Genomic DNA, 16,485 nt, shown 5'->3' with positions numbered 1-16,485 from the left:
TACCCCTACTATCCAAGTGGGCATGGAGCTGGATATAAACCTGTGGCGAGCGTAGCGAGCCACCGAGCCCGAAGCGTGGCGAGCGAAGCGAGCCCCGCGAGGGGAGGGTATTCTGTGTCCCCTCGCGGGGCTCGCTACGCTCGCCACGCTTCGGGCTCGGTGGCTCGCTACGCTCGCCACAGGTTTATATCCAACTCCATGCCCACTTGGATAGTAGGGGTATGAAAAGGACCCCTTTTCCCATTGAATTCTATGTTAAAATGGACTCAGTCCATTTTAACATTGATTCCTATGGAAAAATCGGGTCCATCGCATCGCATCGCATGCGATATGGTCGGGTGCGATGCGATGCGATGGACCCGATTTCAAAATCGGCAGCCCAGTTACTACATAAGTACCGGGTATATTTACTAAAGTGCAGGATTATAGAAGTGGAAATGTTGCTCATAGCAACCAACCAGATTCTACATCTTTATCTAGCACCTTCTATAGTACAATAATAACTGTAATCTGATTGGTTGCTGTGGGCAACATCTCCACTTCTATAGACCAGCTCCTTAGTAATTATATATATCTATTGTAAAGCGCAACGGAATCTGCTGCGCTATATAAGAAACTGTAAATAAATAAGTATACCACTGAAAGAGAACAAGAAAAAAGAATGGGAGGAATGGAGAAAGAGCAAAGAAAAGGGAGAAATAAAAATGTTGAGCTAAAGACATATGGAGTATGCGAGAGACAGCAAACAATACAGAGAAAGTGAATGAGAGAGAACGCAAGTGTTGGCCCTCCAGCTCTTGTTTAACTACACATCCCAGCATGCCCTGCAACAGTTTTAGCAAAGTCCATATAACAAAACTGTATCAGTGCATGCTGGTATGTGTAGTTCAACAACAGCCGAAGGGCCAAAGGTTCCCCATCCCTGTTCTAGAAGATAATGCAGGTTGAGTATCCCTCATCTCACGACCATTATGGATAAGGATTATTACGTTATTTTTTTTATTTTACATACTTACCTGGTCCCCCCCCCCCCCCCCGATACTCCTATGGCATCTTCGGCGGCTTTCAGGATCTTCTTCAGTGGTGCCAGGGGTGCATGGCGCGAGTTTGCAGGCGCGCCAGTGATGTCACTAGCGCACCCGCGCAATGCACTCCTGGGACCGTTGAAGAAGCTCCTGAAGGCCGCCGTGGACATCGAGGAACTTGGTAAGTATGAAAAAAGGGCCAGAAGAGAAATAAAAAATCATACATATTCAAAAAAAAAAGTTTTTGGAATATTTCGGATAACAGATCTCCGGATACGGGAAACTCTACCTGTAGATAGAATCACATGCCATCTTCAATAGAAAACTCCCATCTTAGTTAACTTACCCCCGTGTATGTGAGAAATGGACATACACAAATAAATATATATATAAGCTGCCATACAAAATTTGTGGTGTATCTCTTAAATTGCCCCTGTGGTCGACACTATGTCAGCAAGACCGAGAGGGCATTTAAAGAGCGTGCTACAGCCCACCGTTCAAATATAAAAATAGCCATAGCTGCTGGTCATGGGGAGCATCCTGTAAGTAAACACTTTGTAGAGGCACGACATCCCTTGACCTCTCTTAGATATAGAATCATAGACCATGTGCCTCCTTTTCCCCGTGGCGGTTACAGGTCACTGGTTATACTGCAAACCGAATGCCGCTGGATCTACACATTAGATACACTGGCGCCCGAGGCTTGAATGAAAACCTCGGTTTATCCTGTTTTTTATAAGTATGCTGCTGTCCCTGTCCTGATATTGACATGCACTTATAAAATTGATTATTTACATTGTTTAAAATATTCCAGTTAGCTGCATTGCTCAGCTTGTTTTTCTACATCTAGTGCTATCTAGACGCTGCTGGGACCGGGTTCATTGTCATGTCTATGTTTACACCACTCAGCTGTAACATTGTTTACATTTTAACCACTATGTGTAATTCTGCTTTTTCATTGATGTATTTTAGATCACGTGCCTGAGGCAGCCTCCGTGGCGCACTACGTCTAAGAAACGTGTGAGGTCATCATCAGACGCCATGTGACTGGACGCTGTGCGCCGCGGACCGCACCGAGGGCTACTTAGGTAAGTTCACTAACATTTTTTATTTGTTTATGGCACCTTGATAAAGTGGCGACACGGCCACGAAACGTTGGATACTCCTGCCTAGTTGTGTGTTTATTCTTAACTGCGAGTGCCGCCGCCCCCCCCTCACGCTGTATACACTTGTCTCCGCACCGGATTCAAGTCACGGAGGGCACCGCTGGATTCAACCCTATCCCTGCTGGACCTGTGCTTTACTTGGAGTGCCGCCCCATCTCCTCTATATATATATATATATATATATATATATATATATATAATATATATATATATATATAATCATGTGAGATCACACTCTCCTAAAGAATTAGCTGTTTCTACCCCCATTTTGAAGGAATGACAACTATAGATGACATGGGGTTAATGAATCCTAATTTGCTTGAATGATTACCGCCCATGGCTCGCATTCCAAGTCCGCGACCTGAACATTACTGACCTGTCACCATTTGAAAATAATTATTTCAATAATTAGGCAGATTTCTAATTTCCAGAAGCAGATATTGATCTGAGAGGCCTAGGTGAGACAAAAGGTGCAAAACTAGCAGTCATCTTGAAAAACCTCAAAGGAACGTCTCTCCTGCCAGACACACAATTCAAGGGCTGCAAGAAAATCCAATATCTGCCACCGAGGCAGTTTCAGCAAATCTTAAATATCCACTGACCTTCATAGGCCTGGTGGACAAGGTTAAACAGCTGCTCGGCTTGTGTTTTCAGTTCAGGGTCTCTGTGCTTGTCCGGGTGATATAGCATACACAACCTGCGGTACGATGCCTTCAACTCCTCCTGGGTCGCCTAAAAAACAAAAGCCGTGTCCTTAAAGGGTCAGTAAGTCTTCAGAATGGTTTGCATTAATAAGCTTTCATTACAGGTTAGATTCATTAAGATCAATAATTAAAATACAAGGATTGAATTATACATTCTTGCATAGCGTACCGAGAAGGAACTCCCTTTCCTGAAGTAATGAGCTCAACAAATGTGAAACCGTATGTCTGTAGATGGTCTGATCACAGACACAGTTAATACTCTGTACTCTTTATACCGGAGATTATAACTGGCCACTGATGTTACAATAGATATTACACATATACAAGGGATACCCGCTGCTACAGATGTGTATTACTGTTCATTCTAGCACTCGCTATCTTTGAAAACCCATGCAGTTCCTCTTCCCTGCCTGGGGTGTCACTGTCTGCTGTAGTGCTTCTAGCACAGTGTGGTCTGTATATCAGCACTGATATGCAAACCAGACCTGTGCTAAAAACACCACAGCAGACAGCGACACCCCAGGCAGGGAAGAGGAACTGCATGGATTTTCAAAGATAGCGAGTGCTAGAATGAACACTATGTATGCATTCAAAATAACTACTCCTCACCTCTATGAGATGAAGCACTGGCAATGACCCCTAGAGGCTACTCAATAGACCAAATTACAACTTTGTGTGCTAAAAGATGTCATAACAGAAAGTGAAAGCAATTATTGTAGGGATCTGTTTCAAACTTGCTGGATATGGAGAGGGAGCTGTGAAGACAGAGATTGGGAGTAGGAGCAGATAGGGCTCAGTGTCGGATCCACCAAGGGGCAACTAGGGGCGGTCACCCTGGGGCCCCCGCAATCCATGTGGGTGGCAGGCAGCAGGCAACCCTTCCTTGGGGTCTGGGTAGTGCGGGGTGGGCAGGGGGCCCCTTCGGCGTCTGGACAGTCAGCGGCAGGGTCCCTGCGGCAGATGGGAACTAGTTGAGGTGAGAGGAGGGGGGGGGGGGGGGAGAGGGGTGAGAGGGGGAGGCCCGAACAATTTTGTTGTCCAGGGCCCCCACAGACCTTAATCTGGGGGGGTTGAATTAATGAACCCCCTCATAGAAGTTTATCAGGGCTAAAAACTTTTATGAGGGGGTTCATTAATTCACTCCCCCTATAATGTGTAGCTGGGGATACCCTACCATATTCAGCTAAGGACTCCCCATCACTTATCCTATACCATAACTGTAGAAAATCTGTCTCATGCATGCGGCCCAGTGTGGGTGGGGGCTGGTGGTGGTTTGGGGTGAGCAGGACATTGCAATGCAGGAAAGGGGGGGGGGGGGGTAGGGGGCGTTCAGCACAGGGTCAAGGTCAGCCAGAGACTCGGGTGACCCAACAAATGCTGGCCCTGTTATAACAGTAAGATAACTAATGGTGAAAAGGTTTATAGGATGTGTTTTTACTCAAGAAGTAGGCCGAGGCATTTAAGGGCATAGGGAACGACACATGAAGTCACTCCTTACTAATCAATATTTAATGTACCAATTCAGCAACGCCATGCATACAACACTAGTTGGGTATATGTAGAGCTACAGCACTCGCCCAATGTCACTGGGGAACGGTGTGGCCAACTTCACAGTCCAGTGCTTCACCAAGTAGGTCACTACATCAACGTCTACACACATCGCAAACAATGTGGAAGCGCCCAGGAGCCAACTTTCCATGCCAGTCCCTTCTAACATGCAATAAGTGCAAAACCTGCTACAAAATGCTGCATACCATCACAGTCATCATAATAACACAGTAATCTAGTAACAAAACAGACAAAAACATTTAACAGCCAGTTGTAACGATGTTACATTCCAGTAAACATGGAAGCAGATATTCACTGATCGTAAACCAGCATCTGTCAAATATCTCACTGCCAGTTGCAGTCACTAAATAACATCCCAAGGCACTTGTTTGTTATGTCCCTAGATATTGGGCCTTATTCTAGTTCACTCTTTCTGACAAAATCCTTCTTAGATGGACAAAACCATGTGCACTTCAGGGGGGCAGATGTAAAATGTGCAGAGAGAATTAGATTTGGGTGAGTTATTTTGTTTCTGCGTAGGGTAAATACTGGATGTTTATTTTTACACTGCAATATAGATCTCACTTTGAAGTAAAACCCCACCCAAATCTAATTCTCCCTGCACAAGTAACATCTGCCCCACCTGCAGTGCACATGGTTTTGTCCATCTAAGAAGGACTTTGTTCGAAAGAGTGAACTAAAATAAGGCCCTTAGTCCCTGTTTCAGAAGATTTCTCTGAAATTAATAAGGCAAATGCACCCCCCTGAGAAACGCATATGATTTTATTTCTAATAACAGTTCATAAACTGGGTCTTCGGTTATGAGACTTTCTAAGATTCAGAGAAGACACGGAATAAATAAGGACCAGTAAGGTCTTAAGGTGCCCATACACTTTGCGATTCTGTGGCGATTTCAGCACTTTGGGACGATATATCAGGAAAAAAATCAGTCGAAAATTGCATGTGTGTGACATCTGATCTGATGCGCGGTCCCGTCCGCAATGGACCGGATCAGGGGGTTGGATGGGCTGCACATAAGATCATGTCCGACCTAGTGCTGCAGCTGGTGCTGCAGAGGGCGGCGGGTGCTGGTATTGCAGCGGGAGGTGAGGAGCAGCGGGTTCTGAGCGCTAGCAGGTGTTCAGCAAGATGGGCGGTGACAGGTATTAGAATTTTAAAATGACCTGTCAAATGACTAGCCATCCTCTGATTGGCTGAGACCTCTCCCAATCAGCGACCGCTCAGAAAGGAGGCCACTGATTGGCTGAAAGTGCTCTCTCTCAGCCTATCAGAGGCCGGCCAGTCATTTGACAGGTTATTTTAATATTCTAATACCCGCCGCTGCCTGTCCTGCTAAACACCGCTAGCGCTCAGCACCCGCCCTGCTGCTCCTCACCGCCACCTGAAGATCCCGCTGCCCGCCCCCTCCTCACCACCCGCTGCAGCTCCCTTGTTTTACTTGTGATTTATCGCATGTAAAAAATGGCACATCAAATTGCCAAATTGTATGTGAGCCTCCTGGGGAGTTTAACTATAAATCCTGCCTCAAAGTACAGTAGCCACTGCCCAGGGGGTGTCGAGTGCCCAGGCTCTTCAGCTACTCAGCACTCAATAGATCTAGACTGTAGCAGACAGCAAAATCAACATAAGATCTCTGAATCTGGTAAAGTTGTCATAAAGTTGAATACAAACAGGAGGGCATAGTTATTACAGCAGAGGTTCCCAATCTTTTTTTTCATGGCAACCCTATGCGAAAATTTTCTTATACCCTTTTCAGACAGAAAAACCACAAACACAGGTAGTGTTCCTTCTAGGAACCAAATGGGGCAGGGCGCTGGTGTATTTGGGGCAGCTTAAGAGGGTCGGACCGGGCACGCCGACACACTAAAGGGGGCGTGCCCGGGCCGCCGCGTCACAAATAGGGGCGTGCCCGGGCCGCCACGTCACTAAAGGCAGCGTGCCCAGGCCGCCGCATCACTGAAGAGGGCGTGTCCGAGCCACCACATCACTGAAGGGGGCTTGCCCGGCTGTGACTACGCCCCTGAGCTGCCGGAAAAGCGCCGGGCACCGCCATCTTTGGCAGCACTAGGCTTCACAAGTGCACTCAGGCGGGACAGACAGCCGGCTGTTTTAGCGGGGCACTGCGCCCCGCTAAAACAGCCTAGCGGGAACACTGCACAGGCATTTCCCAGATGCAAAAACCTGGGTAAGACTCAGCTAAAAGCTCTAACCCCCTTTCACACAGCACAAAAAACCCAGAAATTTCCTGCGTCGACCTCTTTCACACAAAAGCCCAATTAATGGAGAGGTGAGGTGAAAGGGGGCGTGAGAGGGAATGAGGTGATGGGGGCAAGATAGCATGAGCCAGGTGATGGTGGGTGAGGTGAGGGGCGGACAGGGGGAGTGGTGAAGAGGTGGCAAGAGCGAGTGGGGGGGGGTTAGAGGAGAGGAGGCTAGTCTCATTCCTAACTAGCCTCGTCCAGCCTTCTGTTCACCATCGCCAAGCTACCTTTCTACGCTGCAGTGTGCTGTCGCTCCCCATCACCTGCTCTCGGCTGCTGCTGCCGCGTCCCTCCATCTCCTGCTCCCGGCTGCATCTACACAGTGCCTTTCTGTGTATTAATCCCAAAAACCTGGGTCGCGCGCCCTTTCAGACAGCCGGCGACCTGGGTTTTTGAAATGAAGGCCCCGGTGAAAACCCTGGTAAATTCCAGGGTCAAAGCCCTGGCAATTTAGACCTAAGTTGAACCTTTCAGACAGAAAAAAAACCTGGGTCTACCCTCCTGGGCCAGGGTAATTCCCGGGTTTTGTTTTCTGTCTCAAATGATTGACAAATATATAAAATTAAGTAAATTCTGTTTACATATCATCTTTAAAAGGCTAATTATGTGCTGAGCAGCAATATTTGATTCTGTTTGGCCACATATTTTATAATTGGCAGCTACCAGCACTGGTTTATCTAATACATTGAGCATAATAATTTGAACTGGTTCTGGACCACCAACACAAGGTACCTCTGCAAGTGTCGCAGGATGCCACAGCACACAGTTTGTGCACCACTGTATTACGGTCACACAATACTAGGAGGGAGGGGAAATTTCCCCAATATCCCCTCCCTCCTCGATCAGCCCATGCCACAGATATGTCCTTATACACTATTGCTGCAGCTGCACCAAAAGTCCTTCCCGGCACACCACATCCTGTGCAGCTCAGCTTGCGCTGATCGCCTTTGCCGCGTCAATGTGTGTCTTAATTGCAATGCATTGACTAAATTGATATGCAACACTTGTATATCTGTGTGTGACCGAGTCTGAATCTGTGTACAAAGGTTGTGGTGTTTTTTATAGGCCAAGTTCTGTCGTGCTTCGTCTATGAATACATGTGACACCTGTGTATCGGTGTGCCGCTGAGTCTGAAATCACGTGGATCGGTCTTGTAGCATCACATTGTGACTAGGATGCACATTCCTGCAAAAGAGACGGTACCCTGCTTGGCGAGGCTGGTTTCTGTATCTCATCCCGTCATTTCAACAATAGTGCCCCACCGGTAATTGCATGGAAATGTGCATTATTAGCGCCAACAGGGTTTATTTACTAAGATGGGATGTTGCCCAAAGCAACCAGTCAGAATAAACTCATTATCTTATTAGAACCTTCTAGAAGACAAAAGATAGAATTTAATTGGTTGTAGAACTCTCATCTTAGCAAATAATCTCCACAGTTTCACCTACCGGCAGCTACAAAGGTTAGTCCATTATCCTATGTATCACGTGTTCCCCGTGCATTTTAAACTGTAAGCTCATGGGAAAACTTGACTTTCTGGTTTAGGTCTTTGAATGTAACTTTGTTCGTGTCATGACCACGGGTATGGGTCATTGAGCAGACTCAATTTAGGTCAACATGCATTGGGTCGACATGATCTGAAGGTCAAAACAAGCAATTATGTCTACAGTCAAAAAGGTCAACATGAGTTTATCCCTTTTTTTCTCACGAATTTCGATACAGTCGACATAGACACCGCCTAAGTGTACCCCGTCCCCTCCCATGGCTCGGCACATTAAAAAAACTCATGTCAACTTTTTGACCATCCCATTGTCGACCTAATGCTTGTGTCAACCTTACCCACGTTGACCACCTTCAGTCGTCGACCCAATACTTGTCTACCTTAATAGGGTCGACTTAACGACCTTATCCCATGATCACCTCGTTGTACAAATCTGCATAATATTTTTAAAATAAAAACATAAAAGGAAGTTTAATGAATTCCCCCTGTATCCCCCCAGAAGTCTGTGCTGCTGCTGGCAGCTATACGAGAGGGGTTAATGAGCTTACACAGGGCCTCTGACCACACTGATCAGCCAAGAACCTACAAATAAATTATTTCCAAAACATGTACTACAACAACTTGAAAGGCAGAAAATCTTCAAAAAGACTCCACAATAACAAGCAAGCAAGCAAAAAACAACCAACAAATACACACGCACAATAAAGAGCTTCTTTCCACATATCAGAATTTCATCAACAACCTTGGAAGGCTCCTAATAAAGCATTCTATTATTCTGCTGCTACTTTATATATATAGGCCCGGGATTACTGATACAGCTATGTTAATGAAATGTAACCCAAAGTTATCAGCTTGTCCAGGAAAACTAAAGCAACTTTGATAGCCTCCGCTCAACAGCGACTTTCTTTAATCAAATTAATTACAAATGGCTTAATGTGCTATTGATTAAGTGTTAGCCGTGAACTTTCATTTTTCACAAATATCATGCTCAATAAAATGTTAGATAAGGTCTTTAACTTGTATAGCGAAGGTCGTGGGCCCAATATTTTATACCGTATACCCTCTCTTCCCAACAACAGACCACAATAGACTGACAGGGATCAACGAGGAAAGATTTTTTCTGTACTCATACGTAGAACGTTAATTCCAGTTGCAGTGACAAAGAACACAGCAACCTGATACTCCAATGGGTTACGGTCAGACATCCATTAGAACACCAGCACTACGAAAACATTCGTATGCTGATGCCGGAATACCGACAGCCGGCGTACCAAATGTAAGTATGCCGGGGCAGGTTAGGGTCATGGTAGGAAAGGGGGGGGGGGATTTTAGGTGTAGGCACTATTGGGTGAGGACTTAGTGTAAAGGCCCCAATACACTAGTTCAAATTCCCCTTGAGCTCCCCCTGCAGCTCCCCGGGAGGGCACACTTACGATTTGCCACTTGATGCGCCATCTTTACATGCGATTTATGGCATGTAAAGACTCCCAAGAAGCTGCTGCAGTGGCGGGGGGGTAGGAGAATAAAAAAAAAAAAAAAAAAAAACGGTACTTGTTTCCTAGCACGGCCACAACGATCATGATCGTGGGCATCGTGAGGAAAAATCGGGGGCATCGCAGCCATCGCAAGCACTAAAAAAATCGTGTGCGATGGTCGCGACGCGATGCCCGCGATTTCCCCATAGGGAACAATGTTAAATGCCGCAATTTAGCCGCGATGCCCCCGATTTTCCATAGGAAACAATGTTAAATGGGTCAATTTCACCAAATCATCATAGGGAACAATGTTAAATGGGCCATGAACCCCCCAAAACACCCCTGAACAGTGAAATGTCCCCCCAAAAGTATTTTACGCCACCCCACGATCAACGACAACCCAAAGCGTGGCGAGCGCAGCGAGCCCGCGAGGGGCGGCGGTACGCGTCCTTCGACCTTTTCATACCCCCACTATCCACTAGGGCGTGGAGATGAGAATAGAATAGTGTGGCGAGCCCGAAGCGTGGCGACGCAGCGAGCCCCGCGAGGGGACGCGGATACCTGTGAAGCCCGCGCAGGGACGCGTTTACCTGTGAAGGTATCCGCGTCCCCTCGCCACGCTTTAGGCTCGGTGGCTCGCTACGCTCGCCACACTATTCTATTCTCAACTCCACGCCCTAGTGGATAGTGGGGGTATGAAAAGGTCGGAGGACGCGTACCGCCGCCCCTCGCGGGCTCGCTGCACTCGCCACGCTTCGGGTTCACGTTGATCGTGGGGCGGCGTAAAGTACTATTGGGGGGACATTTCACTGTTCTGGGGTGTTTTTGGGGCTTTCTGGCCCATTTACCATTGTTCCCTATGATGATTGGTGAAATTGAGGTATTTAACATTGTTCCCTATGAGAAATCGGGGGCATCGCGGGTACATTGAGCCATTTAACATTGTTTCCTATTGGGGAAATCGTGGGCATCGCGTCTGGACCATTTAAGGCTTTTTTAGCCGCATACGACGCGACCAACGCGATTTTGACTATTTTCAATGCATTTCAATGGGAAAATCGGGGGCATCGCGTCGTATACCACTAAAAATGACACACGATGTCCGCGATTGTGGCTGTGCTAGGAAACAAGTACCAAAAAAACTTCAAAAGAACACTCTAAGCCAATCAGCAGCCAGCCAGTCTTTTGAAAGTGTTTTTTTTTTTATTCTGCCGATGCTCATTGCTGCCTGCCACCTGCCGCCCAGACCCGCACATTGGTGTGTGCCAGTGGTGAAGCTTCTATGGAATTAGACCCAATATATCACGGGTGCTAAAAAGCACCGCAATGTGCCGCTTATGGGTCCAATACGATAGATTTTATGTGCAGGACGTTCAATCTCTGGGGTCCGACCCGATGCGCATCAGGTCGGGGGGGGGGAATGTCAAACACATGCGATTTGGTCTGATTTATTTGCTCGATACTGGGTGAAATCGCAGTAGCCTGGGGGAGGGGGGGGGGAAGGGACACAAAATAACCGGTTGAGGGGGTTATTTGCAAGAACCGCAAGGAAAAACCTGAAGGTCTATTGTTACTTCTAAATAGTTTTTGAATACTTAACTCTTAACAATAAAATGTAATCTAATTAAATACATCTAAGTGACAGTGATGTATGCAAAATGAAAGTTCCTATTTGCATTGCTAACTTCTAATACACTGGAAAGGGGAGGGGGAGTATCGGTGCCTATAATACGCCGCCATTAAACAATAATTCAGGTCTTGGAACGGCGCCTGTGCTCGGTGTCTTTTAAGTGCCTCAGTTGTCAGATCCCAATCTCTGCCAAGCATGAAGGTTGAACCAAAGATTTCCGAAAGCCGTTTAAATCCCCTTATTTGTTGGAGACGATAAACAGACTTCTCCTATAGCCTGTGCTTATCCTGCAGGAGTGGGAATGTGCGAGCAAGCCTTTGCTGAGGATGTCAGCATTACACGCAGAGAGCGAGGAAATCTTTCATGGCAAACGGGGCGTTTTCAAACCTTTGATTTTCCAGAACCACAGGCTGCCCCAAGGCGTAACCTATTAAAGAAGAAATGGACGATCTCTTCAACCCACTGTATTCCGAATCCCCTCAAAGTAAAAAGGTTTACGTTAAAGTTTGGGTAAAAAAAAAAAAATTGATGTGGCTAAATGTTACGGGGTGAAACTGTAGTTCCATGTGCCAGAGGGGAAAGAAAATATATTGTCTGCATTAAAAACAAATGTGTTCTCAAGACCCTCCTCTTTATCAAAGCATTCAGCACTTATCCTAACTCCCTGCTCCATGAATGAAAATATTGTTAACGTAGCTCCTTATCGTGCACATTATTAACATTATTGCCTTGTATGGATGCACCTTGACCTCTCAAGACCAGGTCTCTCTTCCCCTCTTGTACTTTTAATTCTCTTAAGGCACATACACACTAGACGATATTGGTCACAATATCATTCAGAAAGGGATTTCTGAACGATATTGTGAACAATATCGTCCAGTGTGTGCGCTGTGCCTCGTTAACGAGGCACGCTCCCGCGCATTGTTAACGACCCCCTCCCTCATCCAGCACGATCGCTTTCCATGATCATTTGTCAATCTGGACCATTTTCTGGTTGGGGTCAGTGAATTGAGACCTTTAATACTTGCTGAATAGCCCCAATTTCCGCCTGGGTGTTGGGGATCGGAGGATTGTGACAGTCAGTCGCATATATATAATATATATAATTCAGACAAGGGAGGCATATGACACGGGCTACAGGCTCAGGTCACTGCACATTTTCTGTTGGATAATTTTTCCTGTGCTATATTTGAACCTCGTTTTTCCTGCTGGAAAAAAGTGTTTTTCATATACAATAAAATCATCACAAAGTGGAGATACCATTTATAGTTCAGCCTTAAAACCTGTATCTTATGGTATAGAAAACCTTTTCCCTTGATGAAGTCATTTATGACGAAACGCGTCTGGTATCATTCCATCTTGGAAGAACTGAATCAATAAAACCTAAAAGTCTGTTAAATAAAATTTGAATACATTTTTAATTTGATTGGTCTACCGTTGAATTGTGTAAAAGGTGGTGGACACTACTTAGCGCACTCTATACTTTCTCTTTATCTATCTCTCTCTTCCTCCACTAACGGGGAAGAAATATAGAGTGCTGCTGTTACCTATTAGCGTAAACAAAAGTCTATTTTTTGTGTTTTATGTTATATATATATATAATAAATGTCTTAATCTGTATTCATTTAGCCCACTAGCACAGACACAGGACTAGACCAACATCTAGCCAATCACAGTATTAGAATTTACATTAACTGACAAGAGATACATACATATGAAAAAATGTTTATCAGGCAAACAATCTATACTAACAGGGTCTATTCTTCATTCCATTTGCTACGTCTTGATTTATAGAAATTGATTACTCTAGTCTAGAGCAAAGGTGGCCAAACTGGTCTTCGAGATTTACCAACAGAACATATTTTCCAGGCCACCATTGGCTCTGTAGAATGTGTTGGTTAGGAATTAATGCAGCATTTTTCGAAAATGTGTCCGTAAGTGATGACTGCACCTGTGCACCAGCTAGGTAACCAGGAAAACATGACCTGTTGGTAGATCTCTAGGACTGGTTTGTCTAGCCCTGCCGTAGATTGTCCTCCGGCAAGTCATTATAGCATCATACAGCTATGCCCTCACACGTACACACCATGTATACCATCAGTGCAAAGGTTGTTGTTACAGTCTACAAAAATCAACATTTCCATAGACAAGACAAAGCTTAATTCTGCTTAACCTGCCTGTGTAAAACGCCTGCGGTAGAAGTAGGTTTCTTTTAATATTTTATAAGCAAAATATTCAGTGCAAGCACAGTACATCTCTCAGGAAAACACGGTAGGTTCCTGAGCACTCCTTGGCAATCTACCATATTAAATAAACTTGATGCGCGCACGGCCTCTTGTATTCATTACAAACAGGAACCGGTATGATTGAGACGAGCAGAGATTTCCGAAGTGTGACAGGGAAGAATAAGGAAACATCTTTAAAGTTAGAGGATGGAGACGTTGAATTATACCTTTCATTAAGAAAACAAGATAGAGATTTTTCGGTTAAATGGCTTAAATTCTATTAGTTCCAGCTCCAGAGCACATGCGCCACCGAAGTTATGATGCAACTGCAGATCATATATGGATTGTGCGGAATATCAACCGGGTTTTCAGCAGACTATTTTAGGCAGAAGTCCCATTATGCTTTAGACGTCATTCTGTTAATATTGTAAATGCTATCAGAAAGGTTTTAATAAAGTGTAATTGTTTGAAGAACACTTGCACGTAAAAACAAAGACTCGGGGGCTTATCCAATAGCATGCATCATACAGGTGCAGTTCTTGTGTGTCGGCCTGTAATTTTAAAGTGGCAAATGTTTAAAAGGCGGAGCTTATGTTGTGGGTGGTACACAGCGGAGCACAGCAATAGCTCCCAAGGAGTAAAGGATTGGGTGAGACAGGCCCACAGGTAAGTGCAAAGGATCCAACCTAAAGCTTTTCAAGCTATCAGGAGCTCTTCTTGTTTGTCTTCCCCTGATGAAGAGCTAGCGATAGCAGGAAACGCATCGTCAGTTCCTCCGTTTTCAGGAAATGTAGACAGAATCACTCTGCTGGTGTCCTGTGCTTTTATACAGGTGGCTCAACACCGAAGTACCTTCTGATACAGATATATTACACAACGCGCGCACTATGCCATTTTACACACAGTGATCATTTATTTAGATTTACCATGGCCCCCGCAACTGTACCACAGTGGAATTGTTAATATGTGTTTTGCACTTGATTCATTTTCTCTGTACTAGTTAAATGCCCATCAAAATGCTGGCATTTACAATGTACATCTACCTGTGACTATTTTAAATTTGAGCTGTAACAGTTATTAGCCCACAAACTCCCCACCCCCAGTCCCTATCTGATCCTACCGCCAATCTCTGTCTTCACAGATCACTCTCTCCATATCCAGCAAGTTTGAAACAGATCAGTCTCTGCAAAAAATGTCACTGTGGTCCGTAGAGTGGACTCTGGTTGTACTTCACTGCATAGAGATGAGGAGTAGAATTATAAATACTATATCTAGAACAAAGCCAACTAGGTTTCATACAACTAACATTATTGTTTGCAGGAACAGCTATAAAAGAAGCAAATGAGAGGTTGCCCTCAAAGTAAACAATGGTTAACATGACTGCCTCAAGTCACAGAGGTCGTGAGTTTGAGTCTAAGGTCTGTGTCTCCAAAACACTGCCATCTGCTGGCAGTGAGTGAAACTACATCTCTTGCTCTCTCTCACATATGAGGCAATCACAAGGTAGCAGATGAGCATTCAAAGCATTTGCTTCGAGCGGGCTTACTCATACACACACACACATATATATATATATATATATATATATATATATATATATATATATATATATACACACATACACATATACACACACACACACACACACATACATATACATATATATATTGGCCAGGTGAGCAGATGTTGCCTTTTGACACTAACTACTTGTAGCATATATATCCGGTCTGGGGAATGTTTTTTTCATGCTCCTGATGACGGTGAGACCCCACCAAAACGGCCGTCGGGCATAAGTAATCCACCCAAGGACCTCCATGGCGTGTCATCATTGTGACCATAAGTATTTGTATTGGATTTATTGCACTTGTCCCATGGAGCCTCTTTCTACCTGTATGGATTTTTTTGCCTTATTCTATATAAAGTATTTTCTTCTGCAAAAAGAATTTGGATGTGCTGGCTTCTATTTATTATCTACAAAGTTTACATGTATGTGGCTACAGCACTTCGCAGCTGATGGTTAAAGTGGTGTGCCATATTGTTTTCTACAATATAATATATATATATAAATATATATATATATATTAAAAATAATGAGAACAGCGCTCTATAGTGTAGTAGATTAGTGAATTCACCGTGATTTATATTTCAATTGTGCGTACCATGTAATAAAGAAAATAGTGCTCATCAAATTACTGTTGACCCTCCTTGGTTGAGCTGGTTACCGGGATCTTCCCAGCTGATACCCAGATTGGACCTTTTGTTTGGTCCCCCAAGTGAGTCCACAAGTGTACTCCAATATTTGTGCAGTGGTGATTGCCAAAAAAAGAGGAATAAACTCCAATTAAATTTAAATGAGGACTTTTTTTTAATAAAGTGCATAAACATAGAATAAAAATAAGACTTACATAAAGTGATTAGAGGTGTTTAAAAGAAGATTTGGTAGATGCCTGGCAAGGTCTGCCTCCCCCTCTTATTCTAAGCATCTCCCTCCCCTCCTAATCAGCCCATGCTGCCATAACTGTATGCTCTGTAGTGTAGACATATGCCAGCAATGCTTCTCCACTACTTCCAATGTATTTCTCTTGTTTCCTGTTTCAAGATAGTGTCATCAGGTAGAGAGACAGCCCATCACCTCCATTTGCAGAGTCATGTGTTGTAAATATCGGGTCTAAGCATGCGCAATGAAACGGCTCAGAACCTCAGAATCCTTCTTTTTTTTTACGGGTGTGGTATAACAACCCCAACAAGTTGGGATTCCGGCAGTCATTAGCCCGACGTCGGAATCCCGACTGCCCGGACTCAGACCGCAGGGGGAGCGTAACGAAGCCCCTTGCAGGCATAGTAGCTCGATGCGCATGCCACCTATTTTGTTCTCCCTCTACGGAGGGCGTGGACCCCCAAGAGGGAGAATTGCCGCTGCCCGTGTGTC

General features: G+C 44.9%; 1 protein-coding gene across 1 annotated transcript in view; it reads right to left on the bottom strand.

Moving 5' to 3' along the window:
- DNAJC11 (DnaJ heat shock protein family (Hsp40) member C11) overlaps nucleotides 1–16,485 on the bottom strand; it is a 126,049-nt gene that overhangs the window by 80,345 nt on the left and 29,219 nt on the right. The window contains exon 2 of the mRNA XM_083162954.1: nucleotides 2,794–2,923. Coding sequence (XP_083019080.1) covers nucleotides 2,794–2,923 — 130 coding nt within the window. The remainder of the gene's footprint in view (nucleotides 1–2,793; nucleotides 2,924–16,485) is intronic.

Source organism: Crinia signifera, chromosome 19 (genome assembly GCF_055691185.1).
Source record: "Crinia signifera chromosome 19, ASM5569118v1, whole genome shotgun sequence".
NCBI lineage: Eukaryota > Metazoa > Chordata > Amphibia > Anura > Myobatrachidae > Crinia > Crinia signifera.
This window is presented reverse-complemented; position numbering and strand designations above follow the sequence as displayed.